Below are 21,870 nucleotides of genomic sequence, written 5' to 3' on the forward strand. Positions count from 1 at the left end.
ATCGGCCCCTGGGCTGGCAGCCAGGCCCGAGCAATCGGCGGCCGAGCGGGGCGGGGCTCAGAGCGGAGGCGGTGGCCGCGAGGGCGGGGCGGCCGGGCCTGGCTGCGCCCCCGGACCTCGCGGGACCGCGGCGGCGCAGGTGAGGTGCGGGTGCGGCTCTGGCTCTGCGCGCTAGGCCGGGCGGCTCCTGGCTGGAAGCGTTTCCCCCGCGCCAGTACCTGAAGAGGGACGGCCGGGCTCCCGAGCGACGCCTCCCAGCGTGGCTGTCCCGCAGCGGCGATGCGGGGCTGCTGAGAGAGGCTCGCACCGAGCCTGTGGGTGAAAATTGTGTGTAACTGGTCGTATGTACAAACTGAAAGTGCTTGGTGTCCGTGTGCACCACCGGCCTGCCCTGCTGTGTGACAGAGCCCTTAGGGTCAGCAGCCTCCGAACCCCTGCACGGAACCAGGGGTTGGATTACTGAACTGAGTCTGTCTCACATGCAAAGCTTTCCTTTCCTTTTCTCACCCAATCCTTTGTGCTTTCATAGTAGATAGGAAAAATAAATTAAAAATACATAAATTTTACCCTTCCCCAGCTGCTTCGTTATCCCTTGGATGCCGCCTTTATTCAATATAATACTACTGTCAGCTCTGATGCACTTGGGGGCTTTTTCAAAATTATCAGCTTACCTTAAATCCTAGGCAGTTTTCTCCAACCTGGAGTCAGTTTTGCAGTTTCTTCCTCTTTATAATCAAGCTGATCTGAGCTCTAGAAATGCAAATTAGTTTTAATATTACCTAAAATTAGGATACATTTCCTACAGAAGCATCATATTGTGCGGCCTGATAAGAAAATGTGTAGAGGCTTCTGCCCGACTGTTTTCACTAGCATAGTACATCTAGTTTAACAAGGTCTTTAAAACAAGGTTGTTTGGCAGTTATTTGTGTTATTATAGATCATAACCATCTTATAAACAAACCAGTGCTGTTTTGTTTTAGCAACAAATCACACATAGCAGAGGTCTCTATATCTTAACATGGAGGTAGACTTCCGGTTCATTTTCATGTTAGCAAAATGAGTTTCCTCCAAGTTAATCTATCAAAACTGGCCAGTATCAGAACTGAAACTGAAAGTATAAGGAGAAAGGCAAAGGGAGAAGCTTCTGCCCCTGTTGATAACTCTTGATTTTCTCCACTAGGAAGAAGTCCCCAAGGAGACTTCGCCGTAGGAGTTCACAGGAAATATTGAAATGTCAGGTTCCACGCCATTTCAGATGAGATTAGTTCATTTAGACCTTAAAGGAGCTCCACCAAAGGTCTCGTACCTCTCAGAGGTAAGGACTCCCTTTTACCTCTAGAGCATTACTTTTTGCCTTGGCTTCATTCTTTAAAGTTTTGAGCAGTGTTCTGTGGAAATGGGTACCTAGAACACAACCACAGGGTTCTCGGTGGAGCAAGATGGTGGCAGCAGCATTGATTTTGAATTTCCTCCATAGCCTCTCACAAAAACAGAACAACCAGGATGACAAAAGGGAAAAAAAAAAAAGACAGAGAACAAAAGAAACTCACAGCTTCTTTCTTGTGGGTTGAAGTGTATCTTTCCAAAAAGATATGTTCAAGTCTTAACCCCTGGGACCTGTGAATGAGACCTTATTTGGAAATAGGATCTTTGCAGATGTAATCAAAATAAGATGAAGTTGTACTAGAATACGGTGAACCCTAATCCAGTGATTGGCATCCCTATGAGGAGAGGGAAATTTAGAGCCTGAGACACACGGAGGGAAGGCAGTGTGAAGACCCAGGAGGATGCCCCGCGGTGCCAGCAGCCAAGATGGTCATGACGCGCCACGAACCCTGGGATGCCGAGGACAGCTGACGATCACCAGAAGCTAGAGAGAAGCAAGGAAGGGTCCTCCTCTTCAGCCTTCAGGGAGAGCTGGGTCTGCTGACACCTGGATTTTGGACTTAGGGCCTCCAGAACTGTGAGAGAATAAATTTCTGTTGTGTCAAGCCACCCAGTTGTTTGTTTGTTTTTTGAGACGGAGTCTCACTCTGTCATCCAGGCTGGAGTACAATGGCGCAGTCTCGGCTTACTGCAACCTCCACCTCCCGGGTTCAAGCAATTCTCCTGCCTCAGCCTCTGGAATAGCTGGGATTACAGGTGCCTGCCACCATGCCTGGCTAATTTTTGTATTTTTAGTAGAGACGGGGTTTCACCACGTTGGCCAGGCTGGTCTCGAACTGCTGACCTCGTGATCCACCCGCCTCAGCCTCCCAAAGTGCTAGGATTACAGGTGTGAGCCACCGCACCCGGCCAAGCCACCCAGTTTATGGTCATTTATTACAGCAGCCCTAGAAAACTAAGACACTCTTCAACAAAATTAGGTATCAGGGTGTCCCCGTGGATCCCAAACTACAAGTGGGTGGGACCAAACCACAGACAGAATAACACCTGTATGGGGTTAGCGGCCAAGCAGGAGGTAACAGAGGAAAGAGGGAAACTCCAACAGTGCTATGACCAGAGGACCCAGAAAATAGCCTCAAAAGTAAGTAAAGGTCTCCCATAGCGAGAAGCGGGGCAGAGTTTTAATGGCTCCCGTCTGAGATTGAGTGCAAAGAGACTTAAAGGAGGGTGCAGGGGAGGCCGAGGCTGCAAGGCTGTCAGAAATACCTAATGAAACATCCAGGAGGGTGCAGGGGAGGCCCAAGGCTGCAAAACTCTCAGAAATACGTAACAAAACTTCCTTCCAGAGGAACAGCGCCCCCCACTAAGGACAAAACAGGGAAAGCATCCACATTGAACTGGGCAGGAACAGCGAAGGGAAAGGTCCCGGGGAAAGGCGTCCAGAAGAGGTGGAGGTCAAAAAACACTGCAGGAGCAGCTACACAGAGCCTGCGGTTTCTAATACCGCGTGGCAGCAGTAGAGGAGGGGGCCTTGAGGCTGGCCTGTCACCCTTGCAAACACAAGAGCCTGTTCTTAAAAATGAGCAACAGGCTGGCCGTGGTGGCTCACGTCTGTAATCCAGGCACTTTGGGAGGCCAAGACAGACAGATCACCTGAGGTCAGGAGCTTGTGACCAGCCTGGGCAACATGGAGAAACCCCGTCTCTACTAAGAATACAAAAATTAGCGAGGCATGGTGACACATGCCTGTAGTCCCAGCTACTTGGGAGTCTGAAGCAGGAGAATTGCTTGAACTCAGGAGGCAGAGGTTGCAGTGAGCCAAGATTGCGCCACTGCACTCCAGCCAAGGTGACAGAGCAAGACACCATCTCAAAAAAAGAAAAAAGAAAAAAAGAAGCAAAAAAGAGTGTTGTTTAACATACAAAGATAGGTAAGAAAAAAGAAGGCCAGGCACAGTGACTCACGCCTGTAATCCCAGCACTTTGGGAGGCCGAGGAAGGTGGATCACAAGGTCAGGAGTTCAAGACCATCCTGGCTAACACAGTGTCTCTACTAAAAATACCAAAAATTAGCCCCGTGTGGTGGCATGCGCCTGTAATCCTGCTACTCGAGAGGCTGAGGCAGGAGAATCACTTGAACCTGGGAGGTGGAGGTTGCAGTGAGCCGAGATTGTGCCACTGCGTTCCAGCCTGGGTGAGAAGAGTGAGACTCTGTCTCAAAAAAAAAAAAAAAGAAAAAAGAAGATGATCTGAATAGCATTGCAGCAGTGAAGGTGCTCCAGACACACAGGCCCACCCAGCAGGAAACACTGTTCCATAATATTTCATAACAAGATAAAAGATACTCAGAAGATGACAGAAGCTGTGAAAGAACAGCATAAATCAGAAATAGAAAAGCCCAGGCCAGGCTCAGCGGCTCGCAACTATAATCCCACCTACTTGGGAGGCTGAGGCACGAGAATCACCTGAACCTGGGTGGTGGAGGTTGCAGTGAGCCGAGATCGTGCCACTGCACTCCAGCCTGGGCGATAGAGCAAGACTCAGTCTAAAAAAAAAAAAAGACAAACCCAGAAATGTGGTAATTAGACAAAAGGAGGTTGTAAAAAATTGCCTGTGGAGCTCAGAATGAATTATAAGGAGAAAACAATGTTTTTAATGAAGACTAAACTATAAGAAGTGTAAAAGTGAGTAGACACCATGGAAAGTGCAGTATTTGGAAACAGATGACAGAAAAGATAAAAGCAAACAGATGAAAAGGCGTTCTGACAAATTGAATATGGCAAAGAAGACTGAACTTACATACAGCTGATGAAGAGGCGTTTTGACTTGGGCCAGGCGCGGTGGCTCACGCCTATAATCCCAGCACTTTAGGAGGCCGAGGAGGGTGGATCACCTGAGGTCAGGAGTTCAAGACCAGCCTGACCAACATGGTGAAACCCTGTCTCTACTAAAAATACAAAAATTAGCCAGGCGTGGTGGCAGGTGCCTGTAATCCCAGCTACTCGGGAGACTGAGGCAGGAGAATTGCTTGAACCCGGGAGGCGGAGGTTGCAGTGAGCTGAGATCGTACCACTGCACTCCATCCTGGGGGACAAGAGCAAAACTCCATCTCAAAAAAAAAAAGAAAGGAAAGGCGTTCTGACAATTGAATATAGGCAAAGAAGATCCAACTTACACACAGCTGGAGTCCCTGTTTCCGTCATCTGTTGCTGCGTGACAGATCTCCCCAAACTTGAGGTCCCCATTCATCACCCCTTGTGTTTCTGTGGGTTGGCTGCGTGGTTCTGCTTTTCTGACCGAGGTGCCCTCAGGTGGTCACAGCCCCGTAACATCTAGAAACATCTGATGGTCCGCGTGGCCTTCCACGTCCGGCAGTTCATCCCAACTGTCAGCTGGGGCTCCTTAGTTCTCCTGCATGTGTGTCATCCAGGAGGCCTAGCATGTGCCTGTAGTCCCAGCTCCTTGGAAGGCTGAGGCTGGAGGATCACTTGAGCCCAGGAGTTGGGTGCTGCAGCGAGCCATGATCATGCCAGCACACTCCAGCCTGGGCAACAGAGTGAGACCCCATCTGTTAAAAAAAAGAGAGAGGCCGGGCACAGTGGCTCACACCTGTAATCCCAGCATTTTGGAAGGCCGAGGGGCAGATTACCTGAGGTCAGGAGTTCGAGACCAGCCTGGCCAACATGGTGAAACCCCGTCTCTACTAAAAATACAAAAATTAGCTGGGCATCGGGGCGGGCGCCTGTAATCCCAGCTACTCGGGAGGCTGGGGCAGGAGAATCGCTTGAACCCGGGAGGCAGAGGTTGCAACGAGCCAAGATCACGCCACTCCACTCCAGCCTGGGCGAGAGAGCGAGACTCTATCTCAAAAAAAAAAAAAAAGAAGAAAGACAAGGAAGTGAAGAGGAGAATAAGGGGGAAGGGACCCCATGAGTACAGACCAGGAACGAATGAGTTCTGCACCCCTCTCTCACCTCCCCCAGGTGCTGACCCCAACCCTTCAGAGCCCTGCTCCCCCTGCCCCAGCTCCTCCTGCCCCGTCCCCCATGCCTTGCCATTCTCCTTCAGCCTGGCTGCCCTGTCCCCCGTGCCTTGCCGGTGCCCCTCAGCCTGGCTGCCTTGCTGGGCCGCCGTGCATGAAGAGCTGCTTCTTGGTGGCTCCCTGCTGGCCGGACCCGTCCCTCCCAAGCTGAGCCACCAGCGCGTTGAGTAGCAGCCCTGTTTCATAGCATATCTCCCCTTCTGTGCAAAATAGTCACTGGAACGGGGAGTTTCATTTGGCATAACGTAAAGTACACATTCCGGATTTAAGGTTCCCAGGAGAAATAGAAGTAGCAACTCCCACAGTCTCCACAGGCTGAAAGGGAAGGCGTCTCCCCGCTGTGGACTTGCCACATCGTGCTCCAGCAGCCACTTCTTCCTAACCCCTCCCTGTTTACCCCCCAGATTTTTCCTCTGTTCCGTGCACTAGGTGCAAACGGCCTCCTCATTGAGTATGAAGACATGTTTCCCTACGAGGGCCCTCTGAGGCTGCTGAGGGCCAAGTACGCCTACAGGTAACACTGCCCGTGGCAGGTACAGGGGCGCGGCGTGAAAGCGGGGAAGGGGGGGTTCCGCAGGGCAGGAGGAGCAGCAACCTGGAGGTGCGGGTGGAACAGTCAGGAACTGAACAGTGGTGGGTACATTCCTTTTTTGTCTTTTTAAATTCATCTCTTTAATTGTATGAAAACAAAGTTTCATTTCAAACATTCACTGGAGAGAATTTTGAAACATTTAAAGGGAAAGTAAGCATCAGCAGCGCCCCCTACAGGGAAGAGCTGCAGTTCCTGTCTCTGTCCTGCAGGCGTTTCTTCTGTTGATGGGAAGGTTTGGAGAAGGCTGGGCTAGAGAAGGCTAGAGAAGGCTGGAGAAGGCTAGAGAAAGCTGGAGAAGGCTAGAGAAAGCTGGAGAAGGCTGGACTACAGAAGGTTAGAGAAGGCTAGAGAAGGTTAGAGAAGGCCAGAGAAGGCTGGGCTAGAGAAGGCCGGAGGAGGCTGGAGGAGGCCAGAGAAGGCTGGAGAAGGCTGGGCTAGAGAAGGCTGGAGAAGGCTGAGCTAGAGGAGGCTGGAGAAGGCTGGAGGAGGCTGGGCTAGAGGTTAGAGAAGGCTAGATAAGGTTAGAGAAGGCCAGAGAAGGCTGGGCTAGAGAAGGCTGGAGGAGGCCAGGGAAGGTCAGAGGAGGCTGGAGGAGGCCGGAGGAGGCTGGGCTAGAGAAGGCTGAAGGAGGCTGGAGGAGGCTGGAGAAGGCTAGAGAAGGCTGGAGAAGGCTGGGCTACAGAAGGTTAGAGAAGGCTAGAGAAGGTTGGAGAAGGCCAGAGAAGGCTGGGCTAGAGAAGGCCGGAGGAGGCTGGAGGAGGCCAGAGAAGGCTGGGCTAGAGAAGGCTGGAGAAGGCTGAGCTAGAGGAGGCTGGAGAAGGCTGGAGGAGGCTGGAGAAGGCTGGAGGGGGCTGGAGAAGGCTGGAGAAGGCTGGGCTAGAGGTTAGAGAAGGCTAGATAAGGTTAGAGAAGGCCAGAGAAGGCTGGGCTAGAGAAGGCTGGAGGAGGCCAGGGAAGGTCGGAGGAGGCCGGAGGAGGCTGGAGGAGGCCGGAGGAGGCTGGGCTAGAGGAGGCTGGAGAAGGCTGAGCTAGAGAAGGCTGGAGGATGCTGGAGGAGGCCTCCGCGCAGGGAGGGGCTGCTCTTCAGGCCACAGTTGAGCCTTGAGTTAGAGAAGAGAAGAATTAAAGGGGAGAGAATCAAAATCAATAAAATCAGGTGTGGTGGAGATGGGAGGCCCCTGCTTAATGCTAAAATCACAGGTCTCTGTGAAAATCAATAACGGCCCCAAAGATAAATGCGCAATGGACATTAACTGGCCAATCCCAAAGGAAGAAACAAAAAAGGCCAATAAGCATATAAGAAAATGTGAAGGCCAGGAGCAGTGGCTCACGCCTGTAATCCCAGCACTTTGGGAGGCCGAGGTGGGCGGATCACTTGAGCTCAGGAGTTCGAGACCAGCCTGGGCAACATGGTGAAACCCCATCTCTACATAAAATGCAAAAAATAGCCATGGATAATGGCATGGGGCTGTAGTCCAAGCTACTCAGGAGGCTGAGATAGGAGGATGGCTTGAGCCTGGTGTTAGGTTTTTTAAAGGGAAGGCGAGGGTTAAAGAAAGACAGAGAGAGAGAGGGCAGCTCTACAGCAACAGAGGTATAGTGCAGAAACCTACAGAGGTGGGGGACCAACTTAATGCCAGAGCCCACCGCCGCTTACAGGCTGGGGTACTTACAGGCCTGGACGGGAGGGGTTTGGGCAGTAGGGCTTCTGCCTGGGAAGATGTTGAGAGATGTTCCCATGATGAGGCAGTTGGGTCCTTGTTCCCAGCAGAATACGATCAGGATGTTCCTTCAGCTGGGCCTTTGCCCGGCAAGGTATGTTCGGGATGTTCCTGGGCCGTGTGGTCAGGATGTTGGGCAGGATGTTCCTCACAGCCCAAACCCCGTGGAATGTTTCACTTCAACCTGGGTCTGGAAAACGGCAGGGGGCTTACAAAATGGTGCAGTTTGGATTAACACCCAGGAGCCAGAGGCTGCAGTGAGCTGAGATGGCGCCACTGCACTCCAGCCTGGGCAACAGAGCCAGAGCCTGTCTCAAAAAAAAAGGAAAGAAAGAAAGAAAATGTTAAACCCTCATAGTACTCAAATCAAAGAAACTAAATCAACAATGCAACACCATCCTGGCTACCAAACTGGTAAGCCTTTTTTAAAAATTATAAGACTCGGGCTGGGCGCTGTGGCTCACGCCTGTAATCCCAGCACTTTGGGAGGCTGAGGCAGGCGGATCATGAAGTCAGGAGTTTGAGACCAGCCTGACCAACATGGCAAAATCCTGTCTCTACCAAAAAAAATACAAAAATTAGCTGGGCGTGGCCAGGCGCGGTGGCTTAACGCCTGTAATCCCAGCACTTTGGGAGGCCGACACAGGCGGATCACAAGATCAGGAGATCGAGACCATCCTGGCTAACACAGGTGAAACCCCGTCTCTACTAAAAATATAAAAAATTAGCCAGGCATAGTGGTGGGCACCTGTAGTCCCAGCTACTCGGGAGGCTGAGGCAGGAGAATGGCGGGAACCCAGGAGGCAGAGCTTGCAGTGAGCTGAGATTGCGCCACTGCGCTCCAGCCTGGGCGACAGAGCTAGACTCCGTCTCAAAAAAAAAAAAAAAAAAAAATTAGCTGGGTGTGGTGGTGCGCACCTGTAATCCCAGCTACTCAGGAGGCTGAGGAAGGAGAATTGCATGAACTCAGGAGGCAGAAGTTGCAGTGAGCCGAGATCACGCCACTGCACTCCAGTCTGGGTGACAGAGCAAGACTCTGTCTCAAAATAATAATAAAATAAATGAAAAATTGTAAAGACTCTGTGTTGATGAGAATGAGAAAGAGGAAAACTACCTGCTGATGAACATAACATGACATCTGTTCTGGAAGGACTTCGGTTCCATGTGTCAAAACTCCAAAATGCCTGCACCCCATGCAGCCCACATGTGGTTAGACCAGAAGTGATGAACGGTGAGCCAGGGTGTTGGCCTGCAATGAGATAATCAGGTGCGATGAGATGATCAGGTGCGATGAGATGATCAAGTGCGATGACATGATCAGGGGTTTGCATTTTCTTCATACTCTTCTAGTTTTCTTCCTACAGTGAAGACATTTTGTCTTTTGATGTGAAAAAGTAAAGTACCAGGGTTCCTTCGAAGCTTGAAACAGGAATGTTTAAAGACTTTATGTAACTCATAAATCTATAGAACGGATTAGCCTAAAATGGTTCAAACACATACAAAAACTAGAAATAGCTTTTTTTTAGATAAATTCATAAATGACAGCTCATGTACAGCTTGTGAAAAACGAAGAGGTCGACCCGGGACAGTCAGCCCTTCCCAGGATGTGGCCCTTCTGCAGAGGACGTGCGCCCCAGGATTGTTTCAGGTTGAGGGCCCTGTGGTGGACCTGCCCTCGGGCAGCTGCTGACCCGGCTCTGGATGGAGTGTGGCTCCTTCTGTAGCATTTTTATTTTTTTTTGAGACAGAGTCTTGTTCTGTCTCCCAGGCTGGAGTGCAGTGGTGCGATCTTGGCTCACCGCGAACTCTGCCTCCCGGGTTCAAGTGATTCTCCTGCCTCAGCCTCCCGAGTAGCTGGGATTACAGGTACATACCACCAGGCCTGGCTAATTTTTGTATTTTTAGTAGATACGGGGTTTCATCATGTTGGCCAGGCTGGTCTCGAACTCCTGACCTCAAGTGGTCTGCTGGCCTTGGACTCCCAAAGTGCTGAGATTACAGGCGTGAGCCACTGTGCCTGGCCTTGAGTAGTTTCTTGTAAAATGTGATGACTTCATTCTCTTGTCGTGGGTTGAAAAGCGAACCATTACTTGAGGACGTGCTAGAACATCATCTTCCCAAATTTTGGAGCAGGCACCTTTCCAGAAATCAGGATACCTGTCAAGCTTTGTGGAGTTTAGGGCCTTACTGTTTCCCAAGAGCCCCCCAGGGCCTGATGAGGAAGGGCTGGGGGGGGGGGTGGACGTCACGTGCTGCTCACGTGACCCTCTCTCTATGAATTTTGTCTCTCCAGCCCCTCTGAAATCAAAGAGATCTTGCATCTGGCTGGACTCAATGAGCTGGAGGTGATTCCCTTGGTGCAGACATTTGGACACATGGAGGTGAGTGGCAGAAATGGAAGTTACCTGGTGCCAGGTGTGGGGTCCAGGGGCTGCAGGCTGGGCCAGGCTTGTGCCCAGGGGTGGGTGCAGCGGGCCCGTGGTTGGGGTGCAGGCAGCGCAGCTCAGCACAACATGGAAAGGCCTTTGGTCTAGGAAGTCCCTGCCTGACTCGGCCAGAGCTGCAGGTTGGGGCTGCCTGTCTGCCTGAGGAATGGAAGGAAAGAGCCAGAAAAGGGGTCCTGGAGGCTGGGAGGCAGTTTCCTTTTTAACTTGTATTCATCAGAATATTATTATGTGAGGTAAAATACAGTATTAGGGAAAGAAAAGGTGCTTTTCAGGCCAGGTGCGGTGGCTCACACCAGTAGTAATCCCAGCACTTTGGGAGGCCGAGGCTGGTGGATCACCTGAGGTCAGGAGTTCGAGACCAGCCTGACCAACATGGCGAAACCCCGTCTCTACTAAAAATACAAAAATTAGCCAGGCATGGTGGCGGGCACCTATAGTCCCAGCTGCTCGGGAGGCTGGGGCAGGAGAATCACTTGAACGCAGGAGGCAGAGGTTGCCGTGAGCCAAGATCGCGCCACTGCACTCCAGCCTGGGTGACAGAGCAAGACTCCGTCTCAAAAAATATATATATACACATAATTCTTTTTCCTGTCTGCATCAAACAGGAAGTGATGCGGCATTAACCACCACACCGATTTAATGGCTCTTAGGTTCCATTTATTTCTCTAACAGATACACCATTCTGGCTTCTATTTCCACACACCGCGGGAAAGAAGGTTGTTTTCACTTACACATGTCGGTGTTCTGGGCGTGCCACCGGAGTTCCTTCCCACAGCTCGGTCCTCCAGCCTTTCTAGTTGATTCTCTCCATCGTACTCTGCTCTGGGACCTGGCCTGCGCTCTTAGCCTCCTGCCACCTCTCCACAGAATGTCTCTGCCAAGGCCACCAGGGTCCTCCAGGTCACTGAGTCCAGGGACGGTTTTAGTCCTTTCCTGCTGGGCCCCTCGGTAGCTTCTGGCATCCCCAGCCGCTCTCCTGAGCCCCACACTTTCTGGCTTCCCTCTGCCTCTGACTGCACCTCCTCGATATCCATTTGCATTTGTCTCTCTGTAGCTGGCGGTCCCCAGGGCTCCTCTCGGTCCCTGTCCCCACCTCCCACTCTCTCTCTAGATGGTGCCATTTCTGCTCCTGCTTTCTCTTTGTCCTCCTCTTCGTCTTCCTCTTCCTCTTCTGTCTGCACCTCAGCAACTCCAGACCTCCTGGGTTACAGACCCTCATCCCCAGCTGCCTGCTGGTCGCTTCCATTGAGGGCCCTCCTCCAGCCTCTGGTGTGCAAACCAGAAGCAGACGAGCCACAGTCAGCACCACCACCCGCCACGCCCTGACCCATGTTGGTCCTGCTGCTGCTCCTCCTCCTCTTCCTCTGTCATGCAGGCACCACCCCTGTCTAAACCACTACGGACTCACCATGAAACTCTCCTAACGGGTCCCCCAGGGCCACTCTGCCCCTCCGTGCCCCTCTCCCCACCACAGCAAGTCACAGCACAGCCCTGACCACTCACACTCGCCATCTCCTCAAAGGACACTGCTGTCAGGGCAGAAGTGATCGCCACAAACCAGGTGGCTTAAGACAACAGAAATGTTCTCTCAGTCCTGGAGACCAGACATCCAAAATCAGCGTGTCAAAGGGTTGGTTTCTTACTGAGGAAGACCCTCCATGTGTACATTTACTATTAGTATACCCTTTTTGTGTGTTTGTTTTTGAGACAGGGTCTCACTCTGTTTCCCAGGCTGGAGTGTAGTGGTGCAGTCTTGGCTCACTACAACCTCTGCTTCCGAGTTCAAGTGATTCTCCTGCCTCAGCCTCCTGAGCACCTGAGATTACAGGTGCACCCCACCACGCCCGGCTAACTTTTTATCTTTTTATTAGAGATGAGGTTTCAAGATGTTGGCCAAGCTAGTCTCAAACTCCTGGCCTCAGGCGATCCGCCTGCCTCGGCCTCTCAAAGTACTGGGATTACAGGCGTGAGCCACGGCGCCCAGCCCAGTATACCCTCTTGGTATACTAGAAATAACTGCTCAGGTGTTTTGCCCATTTTTTTTTCAACTTGAGTTTTTAAAGTTCTTTATATGTTCTAGATGCAAGTCCTCTGATGGTATGTAATTTGCAGGTATTCTCCCCCAGTGTAGAGCTTACATGCTTCTGATGTCATTTCTAAAAACTCTTTGTGATCACCAGATCACAAAGATTTTTCTTGTATTTTCTTCTAAAGTTTAACTTGTATGCATTTTTCATTTAGATCTATGATCCATTTTTAGTTTGGTATTTTTATTCTTTCTCCAGAACCCTTGAACATCCAAGTTATTTGTCTTGAGTCACAGACTCACTCTGTCACCCAGGCTGGAGCGCGTGGTACAATCACAGCTCACTGCAGCCCTGAGCTTCTGGGCTCAAGCTTCTGGGCTCAAGCACCTCAGCCTCCTGAGTAGCAGGGACCACAGGTGCGTGCCACCATACCCGGCCAGTTTTTTTATTATTTGCAGATACCAGGTCCCACTATGTTGCCCAGACTGGTCTCGAACCCCTGGCCTCAAACAGTTCTCCCACCTCAGCCTCTCGGAGTGCTGGGATTATAGGCATGAGCCATTGCACCTGGCCCCATTTTGAGTTAATTTTTTTTTGTTCATTTTCCTTTTTGTGAAGAGTGGGGTCTCACTATGTTGCTGGGCTGGTCTCAAACTTCTGGGCTCAGGTGATCTTCCCGCCTCTGCCTCCCTAAGTGCTAATTTTTTTTTTTTTTTTTTTTGAGACAGAGTTTCACTCTGTCACCCAGGCTGGAGTGCAGCGGCGTGATCTCAGCTCACTACAAACTCCACATTCCAAGTAGCTTCAGCCTCCCGAGTAGCTGGGATTACAGCGCCCGCCACCACACCCAGCTAATTTTTGTCTTCTTAGTAGAGACGGGGTTTTGCCAGGTTGGCCAAACTGATCTCGTCGAACTCCTGACCTGAAGTGATCTGCCCGCTTCGGCCTCCCAAAGTGCTGGGACTACAGGCATGAGCCACCATGCCCGGCCTCCTTTCATTCTTACAATATATTCATAGTAGTTTTCTTGAAATATTTGATAAATTCTGCATGTGGGCCCTGAGAGTCAGAGTCTGTGAACTGGATCCTACTTTCCAGTTCATTTGCACATCTCAAAATTTTTGGTTGAGAACTGAACATTTCAGTGAATACATTATAGCAAAGCTGAATGTTTACTCTTTTCCCCAGTGGCTGATGGTGGTCTTTTATTGTTTTCTAGCAAATGGCCTGCATTTAACCTGCAGGACCTGCCCCCGGCTGTGTGCACTCACTGATGTCTGTGCTGAGATTTTTTGGTTCTTATTTTTACGTTTTAGCCTGGCTTCCTAGGGTCATCCCTCTGTCTTCATAGTTGGTGGTCAGCCAAGGGTTTGGGCAGAGGTTGTGCTCCCACACCTTGAGCCCACAGGCCTCCTCCCCTTGCCACGGGGCTGTGTGTGGGCGGTGGGGGGTGCATCCCTAGGTTGGCGCAGTTCCCACCTGGCCCTCACAGGTCCCTGCACGTGTGTGTGGCCCCCATCAGCCAGGCCTGAGGAGAGTGTGCAGCACCATCTGGCTTTCTGTTTCCAGGGTCACCCATTAAATCTGCAGCCAGTCTTGGCTCTCCCCAGCAGGGACTGCACCCTCTGGCAAGCGGAAGACAGGGCCTCTTCTCCAGTTGCTGCTTCTACTGACAGCGCCCCCACAAGGGGTGGGTTTTTAACCCAGCCTCAAGTTAAGTCTGCCCCTTTGGCAGCAAAGCTGTGGTTTCCACAGTGAGGGGGAAGGGGGCAGTGAGTAACCCTAGGCCGAGGCCACAGAGTGTCTGTTCTTATGCAAAGTTAGAGTGGTCTTTCATAGATAAACATTTTTCTGTTTTTTTCTTTTCAGAGACAGGGTCTCACTCTGTCGCCCAGGCTGGAGTGCAGTGGTGTGATCATGGCTCACTACAGCCTCAACTTCCTAGGCTCCAGTGATCTTCCCGCTTCAGCCTCCCAAGCAGCTGGACCACAGGCAGGTGCCACCACACCTGGCCACTTTTTTTTCTTAAACCGATTTGGTTTTTAAAAAATGTATGGCTGGGTGCAGTGGCTCACGCCTGTAATCCCAGCACTTTGGGAGGCCAAGGTGGGCAGATCACAAGGTCAGGAGATCGAGACCATCCTGGCTAACACGGTGAAACCCTGTCTCTACTAAAACAAAATACAAAAATTAGCCAGGTGTGGTGGCGGGCGCCTGTAGTCCCAGCTACTCGGGAGGCTGAGGCAGGAGAATGGTGTGAACCTGGGAGGCAGAGCTTGTAGTGAGCTGAGATCATGCCACTGCACTCCAGACTGGGCGGCAGAGCGAGACTCCATCTCAAAAAAAAAAAAAAAACATTTTATATATATATATATATATATATATATGTATTTAGTCTGGGCGTGGTGGTTCACGCCTGTAATCCCAGCACTTTGGGAGGCCAAGGAAGGCGAATCACTTGTGGTCAGGAGTTCAAGACCAGCCTGGCCAACATAGCGAAACGCCATCTCTGCTAAAAATACAAAAATTAGCCAGGCGTGGTGGCACATGCCTGTAATCCCCAGCTACTGGGAGGGCTGAGGCGGGAGGATCACTTGAACCTGGGAGGCAGAGGTTGCAGTGAGCCGAGATTGTGCCACTGCACTCCAGCCTGGGCAACAAAGCGAGATTCCATGGGGTTTCACCAGTTGTCCAGGCTGGTCTCAAATTCCTGAGTTCAAACATTCTACCCACCTCAGCCCCCACAAGGTGCTGGGATTACAGGACTGAGACTCTTTGCCTGGCCTAATTTTTTTGTATTATCTGTAGATTTGAAACAGAAGCCCCAGGTGGGCAGAAGGAGATCAGTCCAGCTCCTCCGCCCCCAACGCGAACTTCTCTGTCTCTCCGCAGTTTGTGCTGAAGCACACGGCCTTCGCCCACCTGCGGGAGGTGGGCTCCTTCCCCTGCACCCTGAACCCCCACGAGGCAGAGTCCCTGGCGCTGGTGGGCGCCATGATTGACCAGGTCCTGGAGCTACACCCAGGCGCCCAGCGGCTGCACGTCGGGTGTGATGAGGTGGGTACTGTCACCCCAGCTCTGCGCAGGACACTCTCCCCTATCATGGCTTGTCCTTTTAAATAGGAAAATATTCCAGGCACTGAGGCCTAGAGACAGGCTTGTTCCCCTCAGGGCGCCCCATCCAACATCTTCTCCGGGTGGATGGGCGGCCTGGCACGGGACAGCCTGCGGAGCCCGAGGGAGGCACCCTCGTGTCAGACGCGTCCAACATCTTCTCCGGGTGGATGGGCGGCCTGGCACGGGACAGCCTGCAGAGCCCGAGGGAGGCACCCTCGTGTCAGACGAGACCACCCCGGGCGGCTGGGCTGGCGGAAGCCTGTGGGTGATGGGCAGGTTCACGCCCCAGGACCAGCAGTGAGCATAAGTCAGGGTGTAACTCGAGGGACACCCTTTTGTTGCTGAGAGGAAGGAAGTTCTGCATTTGGACCCTGAAACACCCAATGGAAAAGGTGGTCCCCAGGGGGTGCCAGAGATGTGCCCCCTCCAACCCAGTGAGCCCCCACCCTTGCCCCTCCTGCCACTCACTGGACTCCAACTCAGTCAGGGCCTGGGCAGGATGCGGAACTGAAAGGGGCGGGGTTGGTGCCCACGGGGCTGGGAGGTTCTGCAGGGCTGTGGCTCACAGGGAACCCAAGCTGAACATTTTAGCCCCAGAAGTTTCCTTTTTTTGAAGGAAACCTGAGTGTGTAAAATACACATAAGCTTTACCATTCTAACCATTTTAAAATATAGGCTGGGTGTGGTGGCTCACGCCTGTAATCCCAGCACTTTGGGAGACCAAAGTGGGTGGATCACCTGAGGTCAGGTGTTTGAGACCAGTTTGGCCAATGTGGTGAAACCCCGTCTCTACTAAAAATACAAAAATCAGCCGGGCGTGATGGCGGGCGCCTGTAATCCCAGCTACTCAGGAGGCTGAGGCACGAGAATCGCTTGAACCCAGGAGGTGAAGGTTGCAGTGAGCTGAGATCACGCCACTGCATACCAGCCTGGGCAACAGAGTGAGACTCCGGCTCTAAATAAATAAGTAAATAAATAAATAGGCCAGGCACGGTGGCTCACACTTGTGATCCCAGCACTTTGGGAGGCTGAGGCAGGTGGATCACCTGAGATCAGGAGTTCAAGATCAGCCTGGCCAACATGGTGAAACCCCGTCTCTACTAAAAATACAAAATTAGCCAGGTGTGGTGGCGGGCGCCTGTAATCCCAGCTACTCAGGAGACTGAGGCAGGAGAATCACTTGAACCCAGGAGGTGGAGGTTGCTGTGAGCCGAGATTGAGATTGTGCCACTGCACTCCAGCCTGGGCAACAGAGCAAGACCCTGTCTCCAAAATAAATAAATAAGTATAAACGTCAGCACCTCTTCCAGACATTCATGGTGTGGGCGATCACCCCAGGGCAAGCCCCGCACCCACCCCCAGGCCCTGGCGACCACGGTCTGCTTCCTATCTCGGTGGATTTGCCCGTCTGGGCATTCCACGGGTACCGAGTCACACAGTGTATGACCTGTGCTCCTCCGGGCTGTCGGCTGCCAGAGCTTGGCTGTCTGCTGAAGCCGAGCCGTGTTCATGGTGGGGGATGCTGCCCTATGCTGGTCCATCATGGGGGATGGACCCCTGTGGTCTTTGCTTTGTCGGCTATGAGAAGAGCTGCTGTGAACATTCACAGGAAACCTTGAGTAGAAGTTCAGGGCTCAGTGAGGAAGACAGGGACACGCTGGGGGTGGTAAGCAAAGGCTCCGAGCCCCTCCCTGGCCTCCTCCCCACAGGCAGCGGCCCCTCTCCTTCAGGGCATGGCGTGAACCCCGGACCCTCCCACCGGTGTGCACGGCTGCCAAGGCAACCCCGTCCTGCTCCTTCCTTGCAGGTCTATTACCTCGGAGAGGGGGAGGCCTCGCGCCGGTGGCTACAGCAAGAGCAGAACAGCACGGGGAAGTTGTGCCTGTCACACATGCGGGCGGTGGCCAGCCGCGTGAAGGCCCGGCGCCCCAGCGTGACACCCCTGGTGTGGGACGACATGCTCCCAGACCTGCCTGAGGACCAGCTCGCAGGTCGGCCAACAGGGCGGGGGAGGGGGTGGGCCACTGAACTGCCCAAGACCTGCGGCTTCAAAGAAAGCAGGTGCTGTAGGAAGTGGGCCCCGGGGTGAGCCCCAGCCCCGCACAGACCCGCCCCAACCACCCCCTGCATCCCCTTGACGCCAGGCCTGAGTCGTTTCCCTAGAAGCTGTGGAGGTTTGGGCAGGAGAGCACAGGCCTGCCTGGTGGCCCAGAGGGCTTGGGAGTGTCCAGCACTCGCAGCAGCCTCCTCCAAGGCCATCCCTGCTGGGACTGGGGGCCGAGGTTCCCGCTGGCTGCTGCTCCAGCCCCTGGGCCCTGCTCACTCTGCCTGAGGCTTTGGGACGAGCTGCTGAGCGCCTTTCTGGGCCAAGAGGTGGTACTCAGACACCTGGCCTGGTTCCACACAGAGCCCCGAGGCTCAGTGAGCTCCACAGCAGAGCTGGGAGCCAGGGTGTCCTAGGGCCGTGCCGGCCTGGCAGCTCCCACCCATGCATGGCCACATAGATGACTTAGAGTGACCTCCATTCAGCCGCGTGCTCCAGCTGTGCCTGTGGCTCATGGCCTGGTAGAGCAGCAGTGGGAGCATGGTCGCTCCAGCGGGCGCTGGCTTGGAAAGGCACTGTGTGTGGTTGTGGCATTCATTGTCAAAACCCAGCACGGTGCCAAGTCTGTCTTAAAAAGGTATCTGTGCTCACACTTTCAAGCAAAACGAGAACAGGTGGGTCCGAGGGGCTGAGAGTGTGGTCCAGGTGTCTCACCAACCTCACGTCCACTCTGTCTGCAGCGTCCGGGGTGCCGCAGCTGGTGGAGCCGGTGCTCTGGGACTACACGGCCGACCTGGATGTGCACGGCAAGGGTCAGTGCCAAGTTGTGGGGGGTGTGTTGTTGTGGCCATGTGCCTGGGAAGGCCATCCCTGGCCCTGTGACCCTGCAGCCGGAACTGCCCAGCCTGAAGCCTGCACGGGTAGAGGCCAGGGCACAGCCCCGGCAGACCCCAGCCCATGGCGCCTCGGGACGGCCACCGTGCACCGGTGCCTCACCTCCCTGTTCCACCAGTGTTTTCCTAGTGAGCAGGTGAACCAGGGGCCACGTACGCTCTGGAGTCTCCCCGACTGGGACCCGGGCCGGCCACATACACTCTGGAGTCTCCTATACTGAGACCCGGGCCTGGCTGTCTCAGGCGGCTCCCATGTCAGCTCTGGGTACAGCCCTGGGAGGCGTGTCCGGGGCCGTGTTGGCCGCCTCCCCGGGAGCCACTCACCTGTTTGCTTTCTCACCCAGTCCTCCTCATGCAGAAGTACCGGCGGTGCGGCTTTCCGCGGCTGTGGGCAGCCAGTGCCTTCAAGGGTGCCACGGGGCCCAGCCAGGCCGTGCCCCCTGTTGAGCACCACCTCAGGAACCATGTGCAGTGGCTGCAGGTGGCGGGCAGCGGGCCCACGGACTCACTGCAGGGCATCATCCTGACCGGCTGGCAGAGGTAAGTCCTGGCCATTCTGTCCTCAGAGGGTCCAGGGCAGCTCTGGTGGCCACCACGTCGGCCTGTCCAGCGTCCGCCAAGGGCCTTCCCAGGTTGGTCAAAGGGGAAGCAGCCCGGGCCTCCAAGAGGAGCTGCAGAAACAGCCACGTGGGGTTGGGCCCTGCAGGCCAGAGCGGCCGCTGAGGGACGCTGCTCCCGTGTTCAGGGTCATGAACACGTGGCCCCCAGCCCCCATGCTGCCCATGTGCGCCGTACCTGAGGCTGTGTGTGTGTGTGTGTGTGTGTGTGTGTGTGTGTGTGTGTCTTGCTTGTGGCACGAGGAGGGGTTTCGGTTCTTTCAGGATTTCACTCTGTTGCTAGAAATGCCGTCTCAATTCGGACCCCATGAGAAGGTTCTTGGGTCTCACACAGGAAAGAATTCAAGGCCGAGTGCAGTGAGGGAGGGTCACCGAAAGGTGCCCAGTGACAGAGGTGGGGCCCTCAGAAGGCCAGCATAGGCGTGCCCAGCTCTGTTTTCCGTTTTTCTCATATCAGGGTCTTGTCTACGTAAACACTAAGCTGTGCTACCTGTGGGTGGGCCAATAGTGTGACAGAATTTATTACTCTAGGGGCTGAGTGCGGTGGCTCAAGCCTGTTATCCCAGCACTCTGGGAGGCTGAGACGGGTGGATCACCTGAGGTCCGGAGTTCGTGACCAGCCTGGCCAACGTGGTGAAACCCCATCTCTACTAAAGATACAAAAATTAGCCTGGCGTGGTGGCACGCGCCTATGATCCTAGCTACTCTGGAGGCTGAGGCAGGAGAATCACTTGAACCCAGGAGGCGGAGGTTGCAGTGAGCCAAGATCACACCGCTGCACTCCAGCCTGGGTGACAGAGCAAAACTCTGTCTCAAAAAAAAAAAAAAAAAATGTATTACTCTATGATTTAAAGAAAACTGTCCTGGACATTTCAGTGTGTAGCCTATGGAAGCCTAACTCTGGTGACCTAGAAGGCACATGCTGTTGTGGGTGTGGGGATGCCAGGACTGTCGGCTGTTGTAGGAGTGGCCCCTGCAGGTATCTAAGCACTTCCTCAGCTGTAAAACTCCTGTGACTGTGGGTCCTGCCTGGCAAGAATGGGCCTTGTTAGTCCCATGAAGGAGCTGGGCCTCCGTGGCATCACCCTGGCGCTCCCAGGCCCCTGCTCCCCTGACGACACTGTGAAAAGCAGAGCTAAGATGAACCCCTGGTCGCCGGCCAAGTCCTGACCTCGGGTCTCGTCTCAAGTTAGAGGGTTGGGGGGCAGGTGGCGCAGGTGATGTGGGCCAGGCGAACGGCTGGAGGCCAGACCCACCAGGGGCCCCGTGCCCTCACCCACAAAGCTCAGATTGAGATGGAGTCAAGAATTTCATGGTGGGGACCGCAGAGCCTGGTGGGCCAGCCTGCTAGAGGGGCAGCTCACAGCCACCATGCATGTCCGGAGCTGGCAGCGGCTCTGCAGAAGCTTCTAGATAGTTCCCTCTGTCCTATTGGGATACAGCTCTGTCTGCATAAACCAGGATCGTCCATAGAGCGGGGCGAGGCTCCTCCTCCCCCAGAGCAGCGGCGCATCCTTCAGGCGAGCCTGGGGCTGTGGCGTCAGGCATTGCCCAGCCTTCGCCTGTGCTCACACCTGGAGCAGCGTCTGTCACCCACCTCACAGCTGAAGAAACTGAGGCACGGGCAGGTGGAGGCACCCTACCCAGCAGTGGGAAGCCCAGGCCAGGCCAAGGCCCCCCAGCCCTCGCTTGGGACAGATGCTGCCCCTGACCTGCTGCCTGCCACGCCTGATCTCTCGCCCTCCTCATGGGGCCTTGGGGAAAAGCTGCCACCCCCACCAGCCAGACAGGAGGCAGCCGAGGGAGAGGGTGGGGCAGGAGGGGCCCGGAGGCCCTAGGAGGGGGGCGTCAAGGGCAGCCCCCAGAAGCAGGAGCCCTTTTCTCAGAGGCCAGAGGTGCTGGGGGGAGGGACAACGACCGGCCACCCACCCAAGGTCCACCCAGAGTTCCCATGGCTCCGGAGAGCATCACAGCAAGGAATCCCCACGCTCTTCACTTGTCCGGTTTCTAGAACGGAGTTGACGTGAGAGCCCTGCCGCACAGAACCTGTCTTGGAAACCCTGGGCCCCATGGGTTGAGGGGGTCGGGCTGCCCCCAGCGCTGATGTAGCCTAAGGCCCTGGAACAACAGCAGGGACGTCCGAAGTCAGGGCGCCTGCGTCAGGCTGCTGGGGGCGGGCTGCGGAGCTGAGCGCCCCTCTCATGGACCCAGGTACGACCACTACTCTGTGCTGTGCGAGCTGCTGCCCGCAGGAGTCCCGTCCCTGGCCGCCTGCCTGCAGTTGCTTCTACGCGGTATGTCTGGTCTGGCCACCCCAAGCCCCACCGGCCCCTCCCCGAAAGACCCGGAGGGCAGGAGGCCAAGCACCCAGTGCTCCAACCACCCTGCTGGACTGTGGTGGTCCTCACAGTCGGAGGATGGTCTCACCGCCCCAGCTCAGCCACCCACCTGCCCTGAAGTCCACCCAGGCTGGGCCTGTGTCCGGGTCTCCAGGCCTAAGCCCAAAGCAGGCTGGAGAGTGACGCGGGAAGCACCCCTCAGACACAGTGAATCCGCAGAAATGCACGCAGGTCGGAGGTGGGGAGCGGCTCCACCTTTGCTGCACACACGTCCTGCCCACCTGGCTGAGCAGGTGTGGGGCTCAGGTGCTCGGCCCTGGAAGGCCCCGCACCCTGGACCCAGCACTCACACTTCCAGGTCTCCTGAGGGAGCAGCGGGACCCATAGGCAGGGGCAGGCACCGGGGAACCCCTCGGGGTCGGCAGGGGGCTTGGCCAGAGGAGCTGTGTGTGTGGAAACTCGCAGGCCACACAGGAAATTAGCGACTGCGTGGTGCTGACGCAGAAAGAAAAATGGCCGAGACGCGCGGAGAGCGGGACCCGCAGGCGCGGTGGCCCAGGGACGGGGACACGGCCGGTGAGAGGACGCAGAATGAGATCAGATTGACTTCTCAGTTGCTGACTCTCAACTGCTTAGAAAGGGGCAG

The 21,870-nt window shown here is 54.4% G+C and overlaps 1 protein-coding gene across 12 annotated transcripts in view; it reads left to right on the forward strand.

Moving 5' to 3' along the window:
- The window catches only part of HEXD (hexosaminidase D), a 24,148-nt gene continuing 2,278 nt past the window's right edge, over positions 1-21,870 (forward strand). For 4 of the 12 annotated variants that reach the window (XM_054670278.2, XM_024350776.3, XM_024350777.3 and 1 more), the window contains exons 1-9: positions 1-139; positions 1,181-1,315; positions 5,832-5,941; positions 10,034-10,121; positions 15,107-15,271; positions 17,139-17,322; positions 18,116-18,187; positions 18,613-18,808; positions 21,097-21,179. In XM_054670278.2, the coding sequence (XP_054526253.1) occupies positions 1,232-1,315; positions 5,832-5,941; positions 10,034-10,121; positions 15,107-15,271; positions 17,139-17,322; positions 18,116-18,187; positions 18,613-18,808; positions 21,097-21,179 (982 nt within the window). In that variant the 5' untranslated portion in view covers positions 1-139; positions 1,181-1,231. Of the gene's footprint in view, positions 315-1,180; positions 1,316-5,831; positions 5,942-10,033; positions 10,122-15,106; positions 15,272-17,138; positions 17,323-18,115; positions 18,188-18,612; positions 18,809-21,096; positions 21,801-21,870 lie in introns of all 12 variants that reach the window. The other 8 variants (XR_010153168.1, XM_063799455.1, XM_063799452.1 and 5 more) reach the window with 8 other exon arrangements.

This window comes from Pan troglodytes, chromosome 19 (genome assembly GCF_028858775.2).
Source record: "Pan troglodytes isolate AG18354 chromosome 19, NHGRI_mPanTro3-v2.0_pri, whole genome shotgun sequence".
Lineage (NCBI taxonomy): Eukaryota > Metazoa > Chordata > Mammalia > Primates > Hominidae > Pan > Pan troglodytes.